This window comes from Misgurnus anguillicaudatus, chromosome 7 (genome assembly GCF_027580225.2).
Source record: "Misgurnus anguillicaudatus chromosome 7, ASM2758022v2, whole genome shotgun sequence".
NCBI lineage: Eukaryota > Metazoa > Chordata > Actinopteri > Cypriniformes > Cobitidae > Misgurnus > Misgurnus anguillicaudatus.
In genome coordinates this window covers 22,079,561-22,102,037 of record NC_073343.2, presented here as the reverse complement: position 1 = coordinate 22,102,037, position 22,477 = coordinate 22,079,561, and the positions used below count along the sequence as shown (strand labels likewise).

The following is a 22,477-nucleotide window of genomic DNA, read 5'->3' as shown; positions in this document are numbered from 1 at the left end:
GTCCGATTCACGATTTTACATTTTCTTTAGTGTGTAATTGTGTATTAGTACATGTTAACGATATGCAAAGGGAAATACACCAAAGTAAACGATGACGCATTTTCAACGTAAATCTCTTTTCTTGGACTACAACAAACATACAGATTGTAGGCAACAGTTTACTTCCTGGGATGGTGATGTAGGCCAGGCCCTACATTATCATAATTCCTCCCGCTTCGGACTCAGCCTGCAAGTTAACTCCTGTTAGCATTGCATTGTGAGCGAATCCTTCAAACATGGTAAGGAGCGTCACATTTCCGGCTGACGTCAAAGGTATTCAGGTAAATCACAATGTACATATTGGCTGGCCAATCAGGGACACAGAGCTTTTCAAATCGATGAGTTTTGTACAAAATCTGTGCATTTCAGGAAGAGATACAAAACTATATGGTATGTGGTAGGGTTGTTGCGGTGACAGAATTTTCCCACTGGTTAATCAGCGTGTGACAAACCCGGTGATACCGGTTTCACCGGGTGGGAGGGGCTTATAAATGCACATACAGACAAGCGCATTTTACTTTCACTTTTGAATTAAATGCAATTGTTTAAATCCAGCGCTTGCGTACGCTGCGTTAAATTGCGTATGAATTTGCGTGCAAATGCGAGTGCTACAGCTGGTTTAAGTGCTTGAGTCAATGTGCGCAGGTACTTCTGACAGAAACCCGCCAGTCCAAAGCAGAGCAACCGGCTATTCCTCTATAAAGCGCTGCTTGAATGATGGGTTTATTATTATTCTTAATGAAAAACACAACAACAAAACGATCTTGCTTATATTAAACATCATATTATGTATATTATAACAAAAACGAGTAAGCACGCGGCTTCTGCCATTGTCTGGTCTGTCAGCTCGCCGCAGTCTGACAGGAATAAATTAAATCTGACACCCGTAGCCGCTGCTCTGTGATGACGCGCGTTCAGCTCTGCTGAATTCAGGCAGCAGACACATTCAGTTTTTAGTGTTTGCTCTCTCTAACAAAACTAAATGATTTAATTACAAGAAAATATCAAAACGACGTTGAAAGACGGTGTCACGGTGGGCAAGTTATCTAACCGGTGAGAGGCTGAAGCACCGGTAATCACTGTTTCACAGACTATCGCGACAAGCCTAGTATGTGGAAAATGTGTTTTTTGAACCATAAATTGTATTATACCGAATACACAAAATAACATTGTTTTTAAGCAATGAAATAGTTGCACTTTAAAAGTAAACTTCAAAAAGAGTAAAACCCTTAAAATTTTGTTTGAAATTTTGTTTGAAATGCTGATTGTCAAGTGGGTTTAGACCCTGTTTATACCTGTTTTTGGTGTCGTCCACTTGTGATGCGATCGACCAAAACGTATCTTAATATCAGGCCTAAGTTAAATTAAAATCACCCCTAATGTTTTGATTCCACAAACCCTTTCAAACACTGAAACGTTTCTAATGTCATGATCTGGAGATTGTAAATATATCCACATGAGCATTCGGTTACGACGAAAGAGATTCCAGATTGCATGTCTCCAATTCCTAATGCCAAATTTATTCATTCTCCCAGCTTAACCTAGATTTAGCCTTAAGTGCATCTCACATTGGGTGGTTTAATCTTTACAGACCAGCTATGCCCCAGTTTCATTATGGAATTGAGGATCTATAGTAATCCATTCGGCCATGTCACAAATATATATGTTGGGGGTCTTGAAGAAGACCGTCCTAGTGTCATCTCTCTGTCTGCCCCATACTTTCTGATCTCCCTCACCCATTTAGATTAGCTCTAAAATGACTCACCAGAAAGTGTCTCAGCCTGAAGATAAGGGCAACAGACAGTGGGAACAATGGGCCGCTGGGGGAGGGGAGGGGTAGTTTGTTGGTTCCTCCCTGCCTATTGTCTGGGAAGCAAGTCGTTGTGAGCATGAGCCACTGTAAGCCGACTCCTCATTGGGTTGGAACATGAGATCTGTGGCCCTGCCGGGGCCCCTGCTCGTGACCGTGCTGTACATAATGAACCATAACATCATAAGAGGACTTCCAGCAATGTTTTGTTTTAGTGTCTGATTGCAGTTTACTCAAATGGATTTAAAATACTTTTGATGTACAAGTTTGGCTCTTGGACAATGATGTGTCAGCTTGTTATTTATGTACTTGCATCTGGTTCGAGGGCCAGCCCCATACCCGTTCATTTTAGCTGGCCTGACGGCTTGGGCATTCCCTGCTAATTCATAATTGCTTGCATTCTTCAGATGCACATGGATGATTCTCACGAAATCCAGACTTAGGTGTCCAGCATCAGATTTTTTTTATAAAGCCCTTGAAGGCAATTTTTTTGCACATATAAGATTAAGGTCTGAACTTACTATAACCATTAGTTTTAGAGGATTTAAAAAAAAAAATTTCCTATAGGATTATTTACTTTTTACTTTTTTTTATTATCATTATCAAAAATTATCATTACCGCAACATGATATTACATTAAATATATGCATTTACAAACTCATGTTTCGGTAATGAGAACTAAAAAGTGGTCTAGGTACTAAGACAAAACAATTTCAACTTTTATCTGGAGAGAAAAAATAAGAACAGCTTACCTGGTAGCCATCTTGAGTGTCACGGTCGATTATGTCCCTTCCAACTATTTTTTTTTTGAAAATGTTAGTTTTTTTGAGGGCTTAAACCATGATTGAAATTGTTGCGGAGGATGAGCAAATTTGTCTTGGAAACATTTATATTCCTTATTATTATTGTCTCTACATTTACCAATAATCACCAAATACCACATGTTTCTTTACTATAAATGTTTATAGTATAACATGCACTGAAGCTTTTTATTTTTTAGATTTTTTTATTATAAATATTTCCATGTCAAAGAACCCAAATCCAGTCATGGACATGTTGCCGTAATGAAAATTTTTCATTTATATGTGGAAAAAATAACAAAATTGGTTTGTATGATGTCATTTAAAATCATGTGCAAAATAGTACATGAAGAGATGTTTGTAACTGTATACTTCTTATTTTGATAATCTTACTTTGCATTTACTTTTTTTATCAAAATATTTCAAGACACCTCATAAGTCTAATTTCGTGAGAATTGCCCACATGCAGACACAGTATTATAAAAGCAAAAACCCCTATTCAGCGCTGCCACACATCCAACCTGCTCGATTTGACTACAGTTTGCTGTTAGCATCAGCGATCACAACCGTCTTAAAGGATGTGGTGAAGACTCATTCGTAGAATATTTGAATCAACCGCACGCAGGCTCTGTAATTGAGGACAGTAACAGCGGCGTTCCTCATGCACTTGGCGGGTTTTTGCGAGTTTCTCTTTATTGTAGCTCTGAAAGAAGGGAGGTGTCTTTTTGAGCTAACCTGCCAGCTCTTTGTTCTTATATTTGCTTGCCCACAGTGGAGATGTAATGGCCGTTCCCAGCGGTGTACAGTTTCCTCTTGCTGTGTACAGTACCTGCACTGGCCTGGAGGCAAGGGTACTCCTTAAGCTGTCTCTGTCTCTCTCCAATGTGGTCTTACATTTTTTTTTCTCTTTGCATGACCTGCTTCACCTAAATCTAAGATGTTTGACCTCTTTCAATAGCTGACTCAATCTTAGTGAAGTAAGATCTGCACACACGTGATCAAGGGTACACACAGTCACTGTGGTTGATTACTTTTTGAAAGCAGGCATCTGTGTGCCTCCCAACCCTGAAAACAGGAAACCCCCTCCTGAGACCAGCTGCCATGGGAAACCCAAAAACAAAGCAGTCTAGACCACTTTCTCTCTGCTAAATAAGATACAAAGTGAATACTAAAGTGACCTTTCATACTTTTTTTTTAAAAATGTTTTGAGTTGCCATTTTAAAGCCAGAGATGATTTGCAAACATGGATTTCAAGGCTGGTTGATAAAGTTTGCTACTGTAAAGCAGATGTTAGGGCAAAACGTGTTCACTTATTCAGGGAGTCAGTGTACAGTACTATGACACCATTTAGATTATTTGTTTTTGCAGTAGTATAGTGACCATATGTAATTTTCGGTCTCTTCAATTTGAAATTTGCATGCAATATTAAAACCAGAATAACATTATAAACTAAAGTGTCATGTTTTAATGTGACCGTCCCTTACTTTTAAGAAATAGCAGGAACCTGCAGGTTCTTTTAAACCTAAATGAAATAAAAGCCTAATTTTTTAATCTAATTAATAACTTTAGGACTTTACTCTACTTAAAATAATTCAAGATGTGCTTGGTGTCAAGAGAGGTCACACTAAATACTGACGTTCACCTGAAGAAACCATTTTGTTCAGAAATTTGTGATTTTGTTTGTATCTTAATAAAGAGAACGAAAAATAAATATTGATTGACATTAAAACTTTGCTAAAACACCAAAGCTGGTAGTGGTCTAATGGTGCATTCACACCAGCGGTGGTAGAGGCAGCAAAAACGCGCTATTCGTGTATAGTTGGATGCTTGAACATTTGAGTTTACAGGCTTCATTCGCTCGTGAAATTCAAGTCATTCAAGACATTCACAAATTCGCGTCATGGGAGGGGCTTCTGCAACTCCACTCGCTTCCTGTACTCGCGTCACTACTACAGCAAGGTCCTGATTGGTTTACGCGGCGCAAAAAATACGCGAAAGTTCAGATTTTTCAACTCGCGCATTTCCCGCGGCAACGCTGTATTTGCGCGGAACACGCCTTCTAAGCCATTCGCGCATACCGCGCTGCAGGATGCCTAATCGCGTCTTTGCATTGACTTAACATGTAAATCACTCTCACTTGCCGCCTCTACCGCGTCTGGTGTGAACCCTGCATAAGACTTTTGCACAGTACTGTATGTTGCAGAGCAAATTAAGTAAAATCCTAAACTTCTTAAAGTCTAAAAACTGCAGCCTATCCTGTTGCATGATGCAAGCCTACCTTATCAAGTGTAATGTAATATCGCTTGGACAGAAATTTACAGAGCAAAATGGCATCTTTATATCAGGTTAGGCAAATGAAAATACTAACTTATTGTGCCTAAAATTCTGATATACCAACACAGAAAGCTTTAGTCTAAATGTGTATGTTTTTGTGTGTGTGTGTGTGTGTGGGGGGGGGGTGGATGTCACAAAGCATATGGGAAATATGCCTTGCTCCATAAACCAGCTAAATAAGCCCTGTAGCTATTCTTCTTTGACGGTATACACAAGTTGCAACAATTACATTTTGCCATTTTTCTTTACTGACACGCTACCCCTCAAGCCTAAAGAAAATATCCACAAGTAATTACAACTTTGTGGTGGGTTTGTGGGCATCATCCCAACAACAGGATGCATTAGTGTCACAGTCGTAAGTTATACAAGAGCTGTGTTTGGAGACTCCAGTTGTCTTCAGTTGCTCCAGCCTGAAGTTTTCTCTATTCATTAGATGCCATATGGAGCAGCTCTAGATTTGACAAACATCTGTCACTTTCAAATGTGACACATGTAGCATACGTCTCTTGCTTGGGAGCTCTGGTCAAAGATCAAGATTCATCCATTGTTGGCACAGCCCATCTAGAGACAGAGGTGCTGGCATCTAAACTTTTACACAAACATGGTCGTGCTGCTATGGTGGTCATTTCACTTCTGTATAAATGGGACTAAAGTGGGGGGTTGTGGGGGGGGTTCCATTAGGCTCCTTTTATTTAATAAAGAATTAGGGGAAAGGGGGCTGTTATGGCTCTTTAGGTCAATGAGAGTTGCCAAGGAGTCTGGAATGTCTCTCCCTTCTGTCCCTGCTGTTGCCCTCGAAGTCAATGGAAGTGAATGCCGGTGTATCCACACATACACAGAGACCAGAGAAGGATTTACATCTTTTGTAAGCTACTTGTGTACTGTGTTTTCAAGTTGTGGAGGGATTTGAGGTGTAAACCTGTGGATTTATTTGGTAAAAAGTTACAAAAGTACAAAAAATCTGCTAGGTACATTTTAAATCTGTCTATCCATCCATTCATCCATCTAAGCATGCATTGGTTGGACTGCATTGTTTTCAATAGATTTTATTCCTTTGTCTTTGGATTTTGGTTCGATTCTGGTGCATCTTTTCACTGGAGGCAGTATAGGTTTGTAACCATGGTAATGCTAATGGCATTAACTATAATACATTACACGTCAGGGTGAACTTACACAATCTACGTTCAGTGTAACTGTGCCAAGTTGTAGTTTTAGATGGTGCAACAGATGAAAGTATTCATAATTAAGCCCAGCATAAGGCTTACACACAACTTTTTCATGTAACCGGCCTCTCCACTGAATGTTAATCTGCTCTTCATCTTCCCAAGAGTATTCATTGGACGACATAAAACAAAAAATGATTCATGCCATAAGAATATTGTGGGTTAACACACAAAAGTATTCTATTACAGTAATATACACAGAATTACAAAAAATCTACCCCTAATGTATGCTTGATGCACTGTTCACTTGTTTTTGCAGTGCTCTGTGGAACATTTTTAGTTTCAGGAAGTGGTGACGTGCGCTGTGACCACATGGCATGAGTGCTCACCTGGGCTCTTTGTGTACAGGTTCAGATGTTAGCGACTGATATCGTGCTACTATATTTGGACACTGTTTGCCGTCTTGGCCTTTATGTGGTTTTCTGGCGCTTTCATAATGCCCTACTGTCATTATAACCTTGAATAGAGACTCATGTTGCACATTTCACATTAGAAACAAAAAATAAGACAGGAAGCTGTCTGCATGCCTGTGAGGTGAAAATGGTGATGAGGTACAGTCCTGACTGTGAAGGACCGGATGGGAATTTCTTTGTAATTGGAACAAATCCCTCAACCCAAGTATTAATCTTTGGCACCTAACTCATTGAAACATTTGTGCTATTGAATGATACCTGAAAATATGCAGCAAGGTGTGCCATGACTTTTTTAAGCAGTTTTCATTTTTTGCCCTGTAGGGAAAATGCGCGAGGAAGAGACATAGTTAGGCATACATTTAAGGCATGTAATTGCATGTGAGCGATTAGAAGCACTTTGATATGTTTACCATGACATGATTTTAATGTAAAATTTGGTTATGTCGGAAGTGACTTGACAAAATGGGCTAAAAATTTTAATCTGTGATGTAATTTGTAATTTACAATAATAATAACATATTGACAGGTTTAACCTAAAGGTTAATAAACAGTTTGTAGTTAAATTTGTTTCTATTACTTGTAATATGCTTGTGGTCTACAATATAACTTCAAACAACTGACTGTTGTCTACTTTTTTTAAAGCAATATTTTACCAAAGCACAGTCAGTGCCATTGTTTTTATTTATTGTGTAATATTGAACATTTGAAAAAGATTATAGAAGCTTGTTGAAAAGTAGGGCTGGGCAAAAAAATAGATATTTCGATTAATCGTTTTTTTTTTTTATGGGGTCGATTCAAAATCGATTCTCAAAGAGCAGAATCGATTTTTTTCATATTTATTTCCGCAAACATTGAACATAAGATTAATGTTAATCTAATTACTAGTCTTCTTCACTAGATGTCACCCTGTTTTTTGCCTTGCGCGGTGTTACCAAGGAGAGAGACGCGAGCCTGTCATTCATTCATTTAGTGCTTAAAATGACCGTTTCAGGTGCTTCATCAACGGTGATGCCACCTTCACATAAAAAGTCAGAAGTATGGAAGCATTTTAGATTTCACAAGCAAGGCGACGACGATAGTTTTGTGGCTTTTAATTTCTTTTTATCAATTACCCACTGCTGTTCACTGTTCTTTTTTATTAATATAGTATTTGTATAAAATCTATATTCATTGAGTTGAATCGAGAATCCAGTATAAAAAGCGGAATCGAAAATTGAACCGAGAATCGATTTGATAGCTTGTGAATCGAAATCGAATCGGTCTGTAACATCTGAATTGATACCCAGCCCTATTAAAAAGTGACTTAGTAGTTTTTTGTAGTATTGCGAATCATGTAATTTTGTTGGTATTAGTATTGCCTAATAAAATTGTGACCCTGGACCACAAACCAGTCATAAAGGTCAATTTTTTGTTTAGGAAAGGACAGTATTTGGTCGGAATATTTTTTGCATCATTTTAAACGTATTAAACACAGCGCATATTTTAAACGAAAATATATTTGGCAAAGAAGTTCAAAAGTTGTCCAAATTAATTCCTTATACCGGCCATATAGGCATCGGTGCCGTAATGGCCAGCGTTTCTGTACCCGACCCTAGTTGAGACCTGTGAGAGTGTATTTTCTTTGTGAATTTTTAGCAATTTTCTATTTTCGCTTGGGTAGTTTTTTTGCATCAGTACACTAAAGGAGTTTTAGTAGAAAAGTATTTTTGGAGCTTATGAAAACATGCAATTCTGTAGCAAGAAATGACTTTTTCGTCTGTAATGTTGCATACAGTGTTATGACAGGGGCTCTGTGGATCAGGTTAGTTTTAAATCTGGCTGGTGTGGGCATGTCAGCATGTGGTTTGCTCCACAGGAACGTGAATATAGAACACTGGGCCACTGAGTAGTGAAAGAAATGGGTAAACAACATGTGGTTTGAGCTGGTCTGCTGAATTAGATATTGATCATCTGTGGTTTCTTCATTGCATATCGATAAAAAACCCTTAGGCAAGTATGGGTCACTGTAACACAGAGGACCTTGTCTGAAAGAGTCACAATGACCATTGATTTTTCCCTTTGTAAAACTAGTGCACTTTAAATAAATAAGTGTTGTTGTGCACAGTAATCTGCATATTCATAGATCGCGTATACTAAATGAGGCAAGGGTGTAGTGTTACATTCCAGTTATTTTAAGCCATGAAGAAATTACTTTCACAGGAAAAACATTTTTCTGATTTTCTGATTTACATTTGTCAGAACAGCTTTACAGAGTAACTGTATAGATTTTTCGCTTTGCTACTGTAATTGCTGCTGTAATGTTTCTGTAATCTTCACAGAGTAGAATGCAAATGACAAGTACCATTTCAAATGTTTCCTGAATATATATAGCTGTGCTTCATTTAAGAAAATGTGGTTTGTCTTTTGATAAAAACAGTGGCTAGGGCTGCACGATAAATCACATGATTGTCATGTGCTTCTTGTCAGTAATGCCGGTTCCTTGTAGGCTTGGGCGGTAATACGGTAATATGGTATACCGCGGGATCTAAAAATAGCAAAGGTATCAGTTTCTATACCGCCATACCGGCATTTAAAAAAAACAATGAACGTATATAGCAGACAAGGATTAAATATTAAATTAGGGATGGCGAAAACTAAAAATTTTCTTCACCGACCACCGAGCCATTAAATGATTAGTTTAAAACAAGTTACGCTGTTTGAAATAACAGCCATTTCGAGCTGCGCCTGCAATTTCGCAACTCTGTCGCATCTCTCTGCTGCTCTGCCTCCGGCTCATCCGAAACATCATTCCCGCAAACGCGTCGCCGCGGAGCTTGTATGCTGCTTGTATGTAATCGGAGGACAAATGACTCCTTAGTTTCAAAATGATTTTGGTAAGGTGATCGCGTGGGAAATAAAGGCGTTTGTCTTATTAGAAGCTCATTTGAAACATTGCCGCGGCTTATTTAAGAAAATGACAGACGCCGCTTAAGTTTGAGGTAGTGCTAAAAATAATAAAGAAAGATGATGATCATCATCACCTTATCAGTTAGCACTGAAATGTAGATGTAATGTATTTCCAAATCTAAACCCAACTTGTGCGGAATGTTGCCTAATAGACTGCAACACGATAAAACAGGCACCTTCAGAATGCATAAAAGACGCACCGCCAAGGCAGGTCTAACTCACTGTATAATTCACTGTAACAACTCTTTTGTATAATTACTTTTTCATTTTTCAAAAAGACAAGTGTCAACTTCTGTTAAGTGCAACATGGACGATGCAATGCTTTGCTGATGCGAGCCGCGAGAAAGCCCTTGTCTGTTTTAGAAAGAATGCAGCAAAGATATTTAATGCTAATGTATGAGTTTCATTCATTTATGATGAGGTCCGTGCGTTCTAGTTAACAATGCAATGCAAGCGAACGCGCCGTGCCGGCGCCTCCATGTCACGGTTATTATATTGTCTATATTTGCTTTTAATTTATTAAATACATGCAATTGGTTGATAAAACATTTATTAAAATTAAGAAACAATTTATACAAAACGAAATTCACTTTAAAGAAAGGCTTTCTACAAAGCAAAACCTAATTAAGTGGTAAAAATGTCTAATGATTTACAAAAACAAAACTTAATCTGCACTTTACTGTTAAAAGACGTGAATGTTAATAATTTGGAATACAACCAGGAAAGACTTTCGTTTTAATTATTTAATTGCTGGATTTTACAAAAAATATTTTTATTTTATATGCTGGAATATGCAGAAATATAAGTTAATGAAATAAAGAAAGTCCTCCTTCTGTTAAAATATGGCGGAATGTGCAGAAAATAGGTTTAAATGTTCAGCAATTTTCTTCAAGTCTGAGACTGTTGCTTTGATAAAATTTTAGCTTGATGCAATGTGAGGGCACAAAACCAAACGCCGTGACCTCGCGCCAGAACCCAAATGCCCTGACCTTGCGCCAAATGTTTTTATTGGTTTATAAGTACAAACAGGCGAGTTACGAAAAATTGAGTGTGAGGGATTTGTTCACTTCACACAAAAATATCCTGGAAATTGGAATGAGATGGCTAACTGTAGTAGCGTTTAGTCCACTGTCTATAGCCTAATTTAGAGATAATTTTTTTAACCGACAACTGGTTAATTCTGTTTGACCTTTTGTATTTATCTTTTTTATAAACTGCTAGTTGTTGCTAATAAAAGTTGTTAATATTGTTGTGCATGTTATTTTGTTATTTCAGTATTAGTGTTTGGTATTCAGTTTCTGAAGGGTTTAGCCAACATTATAGTGACGCTGTCTGATAACGTCATAATTTTATAATTATTCACGGTAATACCGTATACCGGGGTAAAATAGGGAGGCGGTTTAATGGTATCAAAATTTGGATACCGCCCAAGCCTAGTTCCTTGATTAGTAGTAAATCGTCATCACCTGCTTTCCTACATTCCTACAGCATTTACTTTACTTCACAAAGCCGTAGTTAACTGACAATCAGACAATTTCACATTTATTATCGTGGAAGTATCCCCTGCGATATGTATGCAAAAGGCCCAGCTTGTCAGGGAACTACGGCTTTAGCACTATTCGGACGGGATTAGTTTTCCAAACGACGTTTGAGTTTCAGCATGTCCCCCAGGACGTCTGTGATTTTATGTACCGATTCGGACGGGATTAAAATGATGCAGGCTATTCCAGAGATGGGAGTGTCGGTTTCATGCATTTGGGCGTTGCAGTAGCACGTGCTCTTAATACGCGTGTTTGTAATGTTAAATATTTTGCTTTAAATGTAAAATTATGACAGAACATGTAATTTATTAATTTAATTTTAACAAATCAAAACAAAATATACAAATCCTACTAAAGTAACGTTAGCCTACGTGTTTTATATAACTGTCTGCTTATAACAAACACAAAGAAATGAAGAAATAATGATTAATACATTTTATATCTTTATTAATTAACATTACCATTCTGGAGTTGAACAACTTTGAACGGAGTTTGTTATAATGTTAATGATATTACAGTGTTTAGTCTTAACCGTGTAGGATATTCAGCTCGTCTTGATTTAATTACTTTATTTTGCCGAATGCGAAAAAACATTCATATCTGAATGAATGGGACTCTATGCGCATTAGTAAGACTTTAAGGCAGATCACGTTGGCCAAAACACGAAATGAACCGCATTTTCAAAAGATATTGCGGGCAAACACAGACATTTGCATCCGGACGGGATTAAATTTCTCAAAGGACCTCTGAGTTCGGGGAAAAACAGAAGGTAAATTGCTCTGGAATTTTTACGGAGGTCTTCAGAGAAAAACAAAGACATGGCCGATTCGGATTAAAAACACAGAGGACCTCTGAGAAGCACGATTTTCTCAGAGGTCCCCCTGTATAACTAATCCCGTCCGAATAGGGCTTTAGTGTAGTAAATGCTGCTCCATCAGAAGGTGATGGCAATTTACTACTAATCAAGGAACCGGCTTTACTGACGAGATGCAAACAATTGCATGTAATTTATCGTGCAACCCTAATTGTGTCAAATCTTGGATATATTCCACAGTAAACTGTTAAATAAAAATTGTGAACAAAAAAAACAAAATGTACCAAATTTTTGTAAATTTAAAGCGAACGTATTACCTGTGAGACATACAGACCCAGTTCCTGCAACCGTGAAGGTCATCACACCGCTGATGTACTGACCGTCCTTCTACGGGATCCCAAGCCGATGCCTGACCAGTGACCACCGGCGGAACCAGTTTAATTCGGTTAGCCGTTCACATACCCGATAGTATATGCATGTGTATATATATATATGTTACATTATTACTTTGCTCGTTTTTCTCGGTTTCATACATCTATTAATGTAAAGCTGCTTTGAAACAATTAACTATTGTGAAAAGCGTTATATAAATAAAATTGAATTGAATTGACATGGACATGGTTTTCCTGTACATTTTCCTATATGGGCAATTATTACATGCATTTTCAACCTTATCATGAAAGTAAAGTTTTTACCCAAAGTTTTTATCGTACTGATATCTTGGATGCAAATATTTGGTGGTTTAAACACCAATGCAAAGTCTCTATTGAAGTTTTTAAAGCATTTTTTATGATGTTCAATAGTTAAGTAAGTGCTAATTTTGGAATTGTCACATGCGTAACAGAGAAATGTCACATCCCCAATGCTGTTTCCTCCTCATAAATGCCCATACAAAACATAAAATTAATATTATTTGTTCTTTGAAGAGCCATCCTTCTAGGTTTTGGATGTTATTGCTTCTGGTTTGTGGGTTTTAGTTCTTACAAAGAATGTTGTCTCCCAAAAACTTTTTTGTCACATCTATAACGCATGCATCATGCATGGACTCTAATCTATCATCGGGGGTTATGAAAATATAAACAGATGGTTTTGTATATTGGTAATAAATGCATTCTCTGAGAAAGTCTTGACCGCAAATGTCACATTCATAACACTGGAATTGCGCATATAGACGGTTTCATTGCACGCACGTGTGCGTTGTTGCATTTATGTGTCTGGATGGAACTTAACTTCTATTCTGTGTTTGTATAATGGTCTTGCTGGTGGCTAAACTGAACTTTGGAACAAATACCTCTTCGAAAATAACAAATGTTTTGGTTTCCTAAAGATTGAGGAGAGACTGCGATCATGGTATGTGAGAGGTTTGGCAGCTGATCTGTAGTTATTATTGTATCAATTATATAGTACATATTTTTTATATAGTACACATTTTTAGGGCTGGGCGGTATGACAGTATATTCCGTTACTGCGGAATAAAATGTCAGACTTTTCTATTCTGTATATTCTGCGGAATGCAAATAAGTGGGCGTGGCTAACTCTGCCCTCCCGCATGTTAGACTTCGTGTGACGGAGAAACCTGTAAAATAATTCACTTATAAAACATGAACGAGTTATTTCTGTAATTTTTATAATAAGTGCCAGTGAATCCACCGCAGGTCTCGCAGCGAGACTCTAGCTCGCTCACTCTCTCTATCTGTGCTCATGCAGCAGCCGGACAGTCTCTCGCGTGCAGAGGTCTCTCTAGGCACACGCAAGGAGCTGCGATGCCAAATAAAGAGTTCTTCTCGCACATAATGCTAATAGTTATAAAGTTTTCTCAACTTTAAGCAAGCTAAGACAAACTCGCGTTTATATCAGTGACACGTGCGTTGCGGGAGCGATGTAGTTTGACGCGCCATTTGCTTATAGTACAAACATATTTGATCGGAAAGACGAGAAAGAGACGCAAATGTTAAGGTCTACTAGAAAGTAAAGGGTGTCAAGACCTTAAAACAGACTTCATGATCATCACATCATAGCACCTGTCATATTTATAATATCTAGAGCTTCATCTCTCATATAGGCTATAGGTATTTATCCTGTCTGTATCTTCCTCTGATTTAAACATCATTGGTGGTGTTTGAATGAAATATAAGTGTCTCTTCATATACAGTACTGTGCAGAAGTCTAAGGCCACCATGTCAGAATTAGATTTGTTGTTTTTGCAATGTTATAGTGATCATATATAATTGTTTCTCAATCTCTTTAATAGAATACATCCAGAAAATACAGGAAATGTGTATAAGACTTTAATAAAATTAAATCCTAATTTCTAATTTTAAAGAAATTATTCTGTTTACTTCATTCCACTCAAAAACGCTCAAGATGTGTTTAGTGCCAAGAGAGGTCACACTAAACACAGACGATGCCTAAAAAAGACATTTAGTCCTGAAATAATTTTTTTTTTACAGATTTCCTGTATCTCTGTTTGTATTTTAATAAAACAGATAATAAATATGAATGGAAATTAATACTTCTAAAACAACAAGTCTGGTGGTGGTGGCCTAAGACTTTTGCACAGTACTGTACATCTTGACTTCCAGTTAGTGTTTGCAATATTTTGCTTATCAGTGTTCTGTTCACATGGTGAGAATCATGTTTTGGAACATAAAGTAATTGTTCATGCTTCTCTAGTGGAAAGGCTTTTAGTGTGCAAACAGTTGAGGTAAACTGTTACTTTTGTATTGTTGTATTGTTTGTTGTTTAAAAACGTATTCTCCGGTTTCTCATGTGAAGTTCTTGGGTACACGTTATTGGGTTTCCTCTTTCTTGTATTTGCGATTTCTACAGTCTTACAATGAAACATAATAGCACAGATTGTTCCTGTTACTCAGATTCTGTTTATCTGAACTCAAGTTATTGAAGTTGAGCCTCCGTTGTGAAAAGCTCATGTCCAATCAGTTTGCTTTGACTCTCTATCATCACTCCAAATATTTACTGGAAATTGAAATCCAAATCATTTTAAACATGGAAGTTGTGCAATGGTGAAAAAATTGGCAAAATAATGAAAAATTTGTTTGTTCTGTATTTCGGCCTTCAAAATTTTTTTTATTTTATTCCGCCAAGAATTGTCCTTTCTGTGCATCCCTAGTTTATAGTTTATTATACTGTCAGCCAGTCACTAAAAGTCAAAGTGATAGAGGGATTTTTTGAAAGAATTTGATTTTGTGATATTCACTTACTGACTATCCTGCATATCACACAGTTACTTACCAAGCAGATACAGGGACAATATACATTTGCAGTGCATACATTGACCACACTGTCCTGTAATGTTGAACCTAGCAGGGGATGGGCAGATACCAGTGTCCACTTCAATAAAAACAGCCTCAGAGCCAAAGGTCTGAAAATCAGAGCAACAGCACAGGCGCTAATGTCCTACTTTACAGTTCAGGCATTGTTCCACAGCAACAGAGGAAATGAGCTCAGGAATATTTCTATGAAACTTTCCAACTTGCATCAAATCATCACTTAATAAATGCATATAATATGCCAAGCCATCATTTTAGTGGATGTTTCTGGGGTGTAACCAAGTATGAGGGTTATCCTGCTTTTAAAATGAAGTTTGCTATAACACGCACTGCCCGGTTTTCACACTGCACCTACCACGATATTTTTTTGTATAAAAGTTTATTAGGTGAGTATCTTTTCCAAGAGCCTTTGCAAGGGAATATGAGGTTATTCCTCAATAGCATACTGATATAGATACATGGCCATCAATAATTTACCTTGTGTGTGTCCTTTAGGCAGGTAATTTACTGTTATTGTGCAAATGCACGCCCCCAGGTCAGATTTTCACATTATTATAATTATTATACATCTTCTCTGTTTGCAATATTTCAACTACAAAATTTCCCTCTTTTGTTATGCGTGCTTGCAATAGTTCATACAGTCGACAAAATGTTCAAGCACCTTAAATTTCCTCTGCCAGGTGAGAAGCGTTAACTGATCCGTCTTCCATCCTCATCTGTTAGTAGAAACGTGACACCAGCGCTGACATGAAAACCTCCTCATCTTGCATATGGCTCAAATCTAGTAATTAGCCTGCTTGAATTTAGCGAAACTCAACATGATCAGGTTAAGTGGCAATTAAAGAATGAGGTATTTATGCATAACGTGACACACTACAACACGCCCCATCACACTGCAGCTGTCGAATCAAACAGCGTAAAGAGATTTTTTCCCATGTCTCAGGTTGAAACATGCACATTTATATAATTATACCCATCAGACTGCCTGTCAGTCAAAAAACACTTTTATTCGTCTTGCGGTGCTGTGCCTAAGTTCCCTTGTGCATCAAAAGTAGTCTTATGTGAGTGCTCCTGAAAATGCAGGAAAACAAGATTATTCATGTGGATAAAAGGTATGTCTTGCATGAAGTGTATAGCAGTAAACATGAAGGACAAAAAGCACCATAATAGTGGATCATACATCTTTAAAACTATAATCAGTGTCTTACAAAGGCATTCAATAACTGGCAAGACTGATTTTGCTGAGGACAACGTGTTTTATGGATGAATTTCCTCAATGGAGCCAATCGGATTTTAGGGTTAGGTTTGATGCCAATGTTAGGTTTAAGGGAATGAAGGCCCAATTTCATACACAAAACCAAATAATTCATAAAAAAATACACTAGAGAGGTAGCAGGTTCCTAAAAAAAAATGAATGTGCATATTAAAATCAAGGCAGGCTTAGGGACTAGTATAGGGGCTTGTACGTTATTCCTAGCCTATTATTATTAGGGATGCACTGATACAAAATTTCTGTGCTGATACGGCATTCGATTACTTGTGAATCAACAAAGGCTTGGGTATCTTACTTTTTTGTTTGTGCTCTTGAAGAATTCTCAGTGTTTGTGAATGAGCGTGTTCGAGAAAGACTATAAAGAGAGGACTGCTAGCAGGCTTCTGTTTTGACAAAGGCAGCGTGGCCTTGCCCGGCCTCAGCTGGGACGGCTCCTTTATACTGGATGAGAGACCTCTCTCTGTGGCTCTCTGAATAAAAAGACCTCCCCTGGGAGTCACTTCTTTTAAAAAATGAGATGAAGTTCTCAGCATGGGTTCTGGTTTGATGATGTCATAGGGGACAGCACGCTTTTTCATTAGCTGTATGGCCATGTACCCGGGTGAGAGAGTGTATTCACACATCTGCCTAAAGCATCGTCTCAGTTGTTAAAACTTCAGTGCTTGCAGTGGAAGGATTTTTTTTTTCCATTTTTTGACCTTCATAACTTGAGTGACACGGGATGTAGGAAAGGTTCATTAATTATTGATCTGTCAAGTTAGCTGGTAGAGCACTGTAATGTCACTTACACAGAAACTATAGCTTGGGTATGTTATTCTGCTGCTGATTTCAGAGCTCTTATCTATATGTGTTTTGGAATGAAGCGCTTTGGTCAACTGAACCTGTTTGGTCTTGTCTTTTGTTTACTTTGCTAAGCTTTGTTGCCTTGGAGGCCATTGTGCCAGAAGTTTAGTTCATAAGCACGTGGGCATGATCATAAACACGTGAACTTTTGCATATCTATACATTCACCCCTTCACTGCAGGATGCCTCTTATTGATTTTTTCTTTATTTTTTGCATAGGCTTGTAACTGCCCAGCATAGTGACTACAAACTAGTTAGTTCTCTTCAACAGAAAGACGTTTATGGTAGAAGATTACTAAATTAAGTTTTGTTTGGTGTTGATGGAAGAGAACCCTACTAATTGGACTGTGGTGGTTCCCAGTATATATGCAAGAGCTTGAGAAACACTGGCCCAGCTCATTAATTGCAAGTTTGCTGGAATGTAGTGGTCCCCACCCAAGACATGTCTAATATTTGGCTTTTAATGCTTCCCATTTCCACTTAGAATTCCTGCTTGTCTGTTTGTAGGTTGGAGTTTCCTGTTCCCACGTTACAGCTGACCCCGTTTTAGGTTCTTGCCCCAAATATTAATCTCCCCGACTGGCCACCAGCCTTAATTACCCTGCTTGACACCACTCACTAGCTGCGTTTCCATTACCATTCAAATTGACATTGTAAATTAAAAATACAGTCAATGGAAGCACGTCAATTTCACAAAATCTCCAATACATCGCAAAATACTTGGTTTTTAGGCAATTCGGAAAATGTGTATTTTGCAAAACTGCAATAGAAACCGTTTATTTGCATTTTTAGGTTAACTGATGTATTTAATCACATAAACATTATTGAAGATGACGTGGTATGAACTAAAACCTCCCAGAAAAACATCATACAGGTTTTTCTACAAAGTATAAGAGGCTTTCCTTGTCAAATGTTGTTTGGATAACACTCATACCTAAAAAAGAAACACCTCATACGTTGCCCCTCCCAAGTGTAATGTGCTTTTCTTGGCATTTAATGTTTGGATAACACTCCTACGTCTCCTTCGATAAAAATAATGGCTTAAAATAGCCAACATTGACGTGGTGTTTGGAATGACTTATCGTGAGAGGAAAAACTATGTTTCAGTCGCATATGATCGATTATTGGAAACGCCATTATTTCAAAATAGTCTTTTGTCGACATTTAGAAAATAACGCTGAAGTTTTGCGCAAATCTGCAATGGAAACGCAGCTACTGTTGCTTATTAAGCTAAATGCATTGCCATTATAAGTTTCTATGTCTACCTATTTACAATAACCATGTGTTTTTTCTTTTCTCAGGAGCATCTTCAACAACTCATCCTCATGAACCTGCCCAATGTTCTGACCATCGCCAAAGACCCTTTATCAGGTACTGCCTAATATTCTCACATTGTCAATATAATTTGCTTACTAAAAGTTAGGAGGGAGGAATAAATGTATGGTATATTTTTAATCACTTTATCCATGTTGAACAAAAAGGTAAAAAGTTACTCTCCCACTCCCTATACTTTCCTTTTTATTCCATCTTCTCTAATAGTCACTATTAATTGCATACTTCAACCTTCCTACATACTCCAAAGCAGAACACATAGTACACTACGTGCCTTTAAACAATCGTCTTCATTCATCACCTCACACACAGCCCAGCCTTCAGAAACACCCGCTGATATGGGGAGTGTGGGCAGGGTCTGGCTCTCTGGGGAAGGAAACACACGTTGTGGACCTTGTAATGGTTGAGGAAGACAGAAACAGCAGAGGAAGCTTTTTGGGACCAAACCCAGGCTAAGTGATGGTTGTGGATCCTGCTGTTGACAGAGTATGTAGGGTAGAGCAGAGTATATATCTGTGATAAAGTAGACTGTGGGGGTTTTAGGTTTATAACTTGCTGTTGAGATGTTGGATGAGGGAGATGTTGGATGAGGTGTAGGGACTAATTTGTGTTATTATTTTACTGTTGCAACTAGTTGCCAGATTTGGGTGTTAGATGAACTAAATAATGTACAATCAACTGGTTATAATATCTGACTAAGTGATCAGGCCTTAAAGCAGGAGTGGGGAACCCTGGGTCCTGGAGGGCCACTGTCCTGCAGAGTTTACTTCCAACCCTAATTAAACACACCTGCATTTCATTTCCAAGTGATCCTGAAGACTTTCAAGATTTTTCAGGTGTGTTTAATTAGGGTTGGAAGCAAACTCTGCAGTACAGTGGCCCTCCAGGACCAGGGTTCCCCACCCCTACCTTAAAGGGACATTTTCCAGCTCCCCTAGAGTTAAACATTTGATTTTTACAGTTTTGAAATCCATTCAACCGATCTCCGGGTCTGACGGTACCACTTTTAGCATAGCTTAGCATAATCCATTGAATCTGATTAGACCATTAGCATCATGCTCAAAAATTACCAAAGAGTTTCGATATTTTTCCTATTTAAAACTTTACTCTTCTGTAGTTACTAGGGATGGGCGAGTACAGCATTATCTGTATCTGTATCTGTATCTGTAAACCATATGAATTATCTGTATCTGTACTCGAAGTGGGTGTGGCCTAACCCGGAAGTAGGCGGGGTTTGTCTTGCAATGGGCGGGGCTTTAACTGGTATGTTATTTTAAGCATGCAATTAATATATGGGTTGATCAGAAATTGTTATATTTCTGTATCACTGATCATAAGAGGGAGAGAGAGAGTGTTTGTTTGTGTGTGTAGCTTAATTTGTAATATTATTTATTATTTATACCACTACTACCTTTATATTTTATGAAATACAGCAAAAAGTGTCAGAGTAAAAAAAACTGGTTAAAGCCAGCTGATGGTTAAAACGAAAAAACTTAGATGACTGGCAGAGAGAGGAAGAGAGAGGGAGTGTGTGTAGCTTAATTAATTTGTAATATTTATAACACTAACTTTAACTTACTACCTTTATTTTTTATGAAATACAGCAAAAAATTGTCAGAGAGAAAAAACTGACAAGAGAGAGAGAGAGAGAGTAGCTTAAATTCATTTGTAATATTTATATTATAGCTTAATACCTTTATTTTTGTATGAAATACAGCAAATACGTGGCAGACACTCAGTGTCTGATTACTGGTTAGAGACAGCTGAAGGTTTAAAAAAGAAAAAAATTCTCCGACAGACAGAGACGCGATGCGAGTTGCATTCACGTCTGAACGAACCAGGGCCGGAGTGGGGCTACTTTTCAGCCCGGGAGTTTCAGGCCCAAGACCGGCCCACTTTTTCCATAGTGTTATTCCAAATTAGCACTTTTTTCAAATTTGATAAATAAAGCAACAGTCCAGCTCTTACTATAGTTTCTATTAATATCATGGTTAAACAAATAAGGTAAAAGTTAAATAATATTTCACTTAAGATGAGAAGTTAACAAAAATATTCCTCTACACTCTAAAAAAGGCTGGGTTATTTTTTACCCATAATGGGTAAATATTGGACAGAACACATGCTGGGTTAAAAATAACCCAATGTTGGACTGTTGTTATGCAACCATGGATTATAATAACCCAACAGTTGGGTTAAAACCACCCAGCATTGGGTCAATTTTAACCTTGCAGCGTGTTCTGTCCAATATTTACCCATTATGGGTCAAAAATAATCCAGCCCTTTTTGGAGTCTATTCCACAAGAAAAGGTTGATAAATTATAAGCATTGCTAATGCTATGAGGGCTATGATTAATCAGATGCAAATAGAAATATAAAACCCAGTTCTAATTAAAAAAGAAAACAATTTGACAAAAATATTGAATCCATATAGCATAACAAGTGATTTATAAGCTTTTTTTCGGCTGGTCATTTTTGACTGGGAACACAAAAGGTGTTATAGGGTTCTGAACACAACCTGAGGGTTAAATAACTTTAATTCATATTGTTTACTCATGGCATCCTCATTTTCAGCTGGGAACTGGCTTATCTACTGCTCAGAAGCTGCTTGCATAATATTTGCAAAGTCTATGAATCGCCATGTATACACAAAAGGCTAATATTGTAACAAAAAAAAAGTTGGCTTGTAAATAGTTTGAAAACGGTATTAGCCGAATAATTACGTTGCTAATGCTAATCATTACTAGGCTTATTTCTCTTTAAGTTACCTGTTGTTGTCCTCTTGAAAATAATCTGTAAGTTTGGCACATTTGGCAGCATCATCCTCCAATGGATTTTTTCTTCAACCTGTTTTTTACGCCCTCCTCCTCTCAGACGCGTATTGTTACCGTAGCACCGGCCCAGCCTACCGGAGAAAAGTTTTCTTGGACGTGATATGGACCGAACCAACTCTATGGGAGGGGAGGGGGAAACTCCCTCACATGGTACAACCCATGCAGAGGCTGCGCGCTGCAGTGTCAATGCGAAACGTGTGAAGTGTCATTTAAGAGAAGATAGACTCACTAACGTGACAAATGTAAAAAAAAAAAAAAACTCGACCGGCCCAAAAGTGAAGCGGCCCACCGGGAATTCTCCCGGTTCTCCCGATTACCCACCCCGGGCCTGGAACGAACCCACGTTTACCAGAACTCTGCTGGTTAGTATGTATTAACGTTACAACCCGAAGTAAAAAGCTGAAGAAACCCTAAACATTAATGGAAAAGAACCGTGAACCCGAGAGACTGAGGGAGAGAGACAGAAAGCTGTTCTGTGTGTGAGTGTGCAGAGCGGGACACAGACAGCTCCCAGCTGAAGGTTTAAAAAAAGAAAAAAAAATCTCCGACAGGCAGAGACGCGATGCGCGTCGCATTCACGTCTGAACGAACCCACGTTTACCAGAACTCTGCTGGTTAGTACGTATTTGAACGTTACAACCCGAAGTAAAAAGCTGAAGAAACCCTAAACTTTAACGGAAAAGAACCGCGAACCCGAGTGACTGAGGGAGAGAGACAGAGAGCTTTTCTGTGTGTGAATGAGCAGAGCGGAGCTGCGGGACTCACAGCAACACAATACATCTGTATTTGTGTAGGGGAGGTGCGGCGCTGTTACTACTAGCCTATCACAGAACGCTGACACAATCAGCTACCCAATGATGATTTTCATTTAATCCGAGCACAGATATTGACTCGTATTACTCGTATAATACTCGTACTCGGCAGAAGTGCTTTATCCGTACCGGATACTCGTTTCAGCCGAGTATCCGGCTCATCTCTAGTAGTTACA

At 38.1% G+C, this 22,477-nt stretch overlaps 1 protein-coding gene across 1 annotated transcript in view; it reads left to right on the top strand.

The window, feature by feature from the left end:
• Positions 1-22,477, top strand: part of LOC129417649 (protein Daple) — a 92,669-nt gene that overhangs the window by 11,819 nt on the left and 58,373 nt on the right. The window contains exon 4 of the mRNA XM_073869583.1: positions 18,628-18,697. Within this exon, the coding sequence (XP_073725684.1) occupies positions 18,628-18,697 (70 nt within the window). The remainder of the gene's footprint in view (positions 1-18,627; positions 18,698-22,477) is intronic.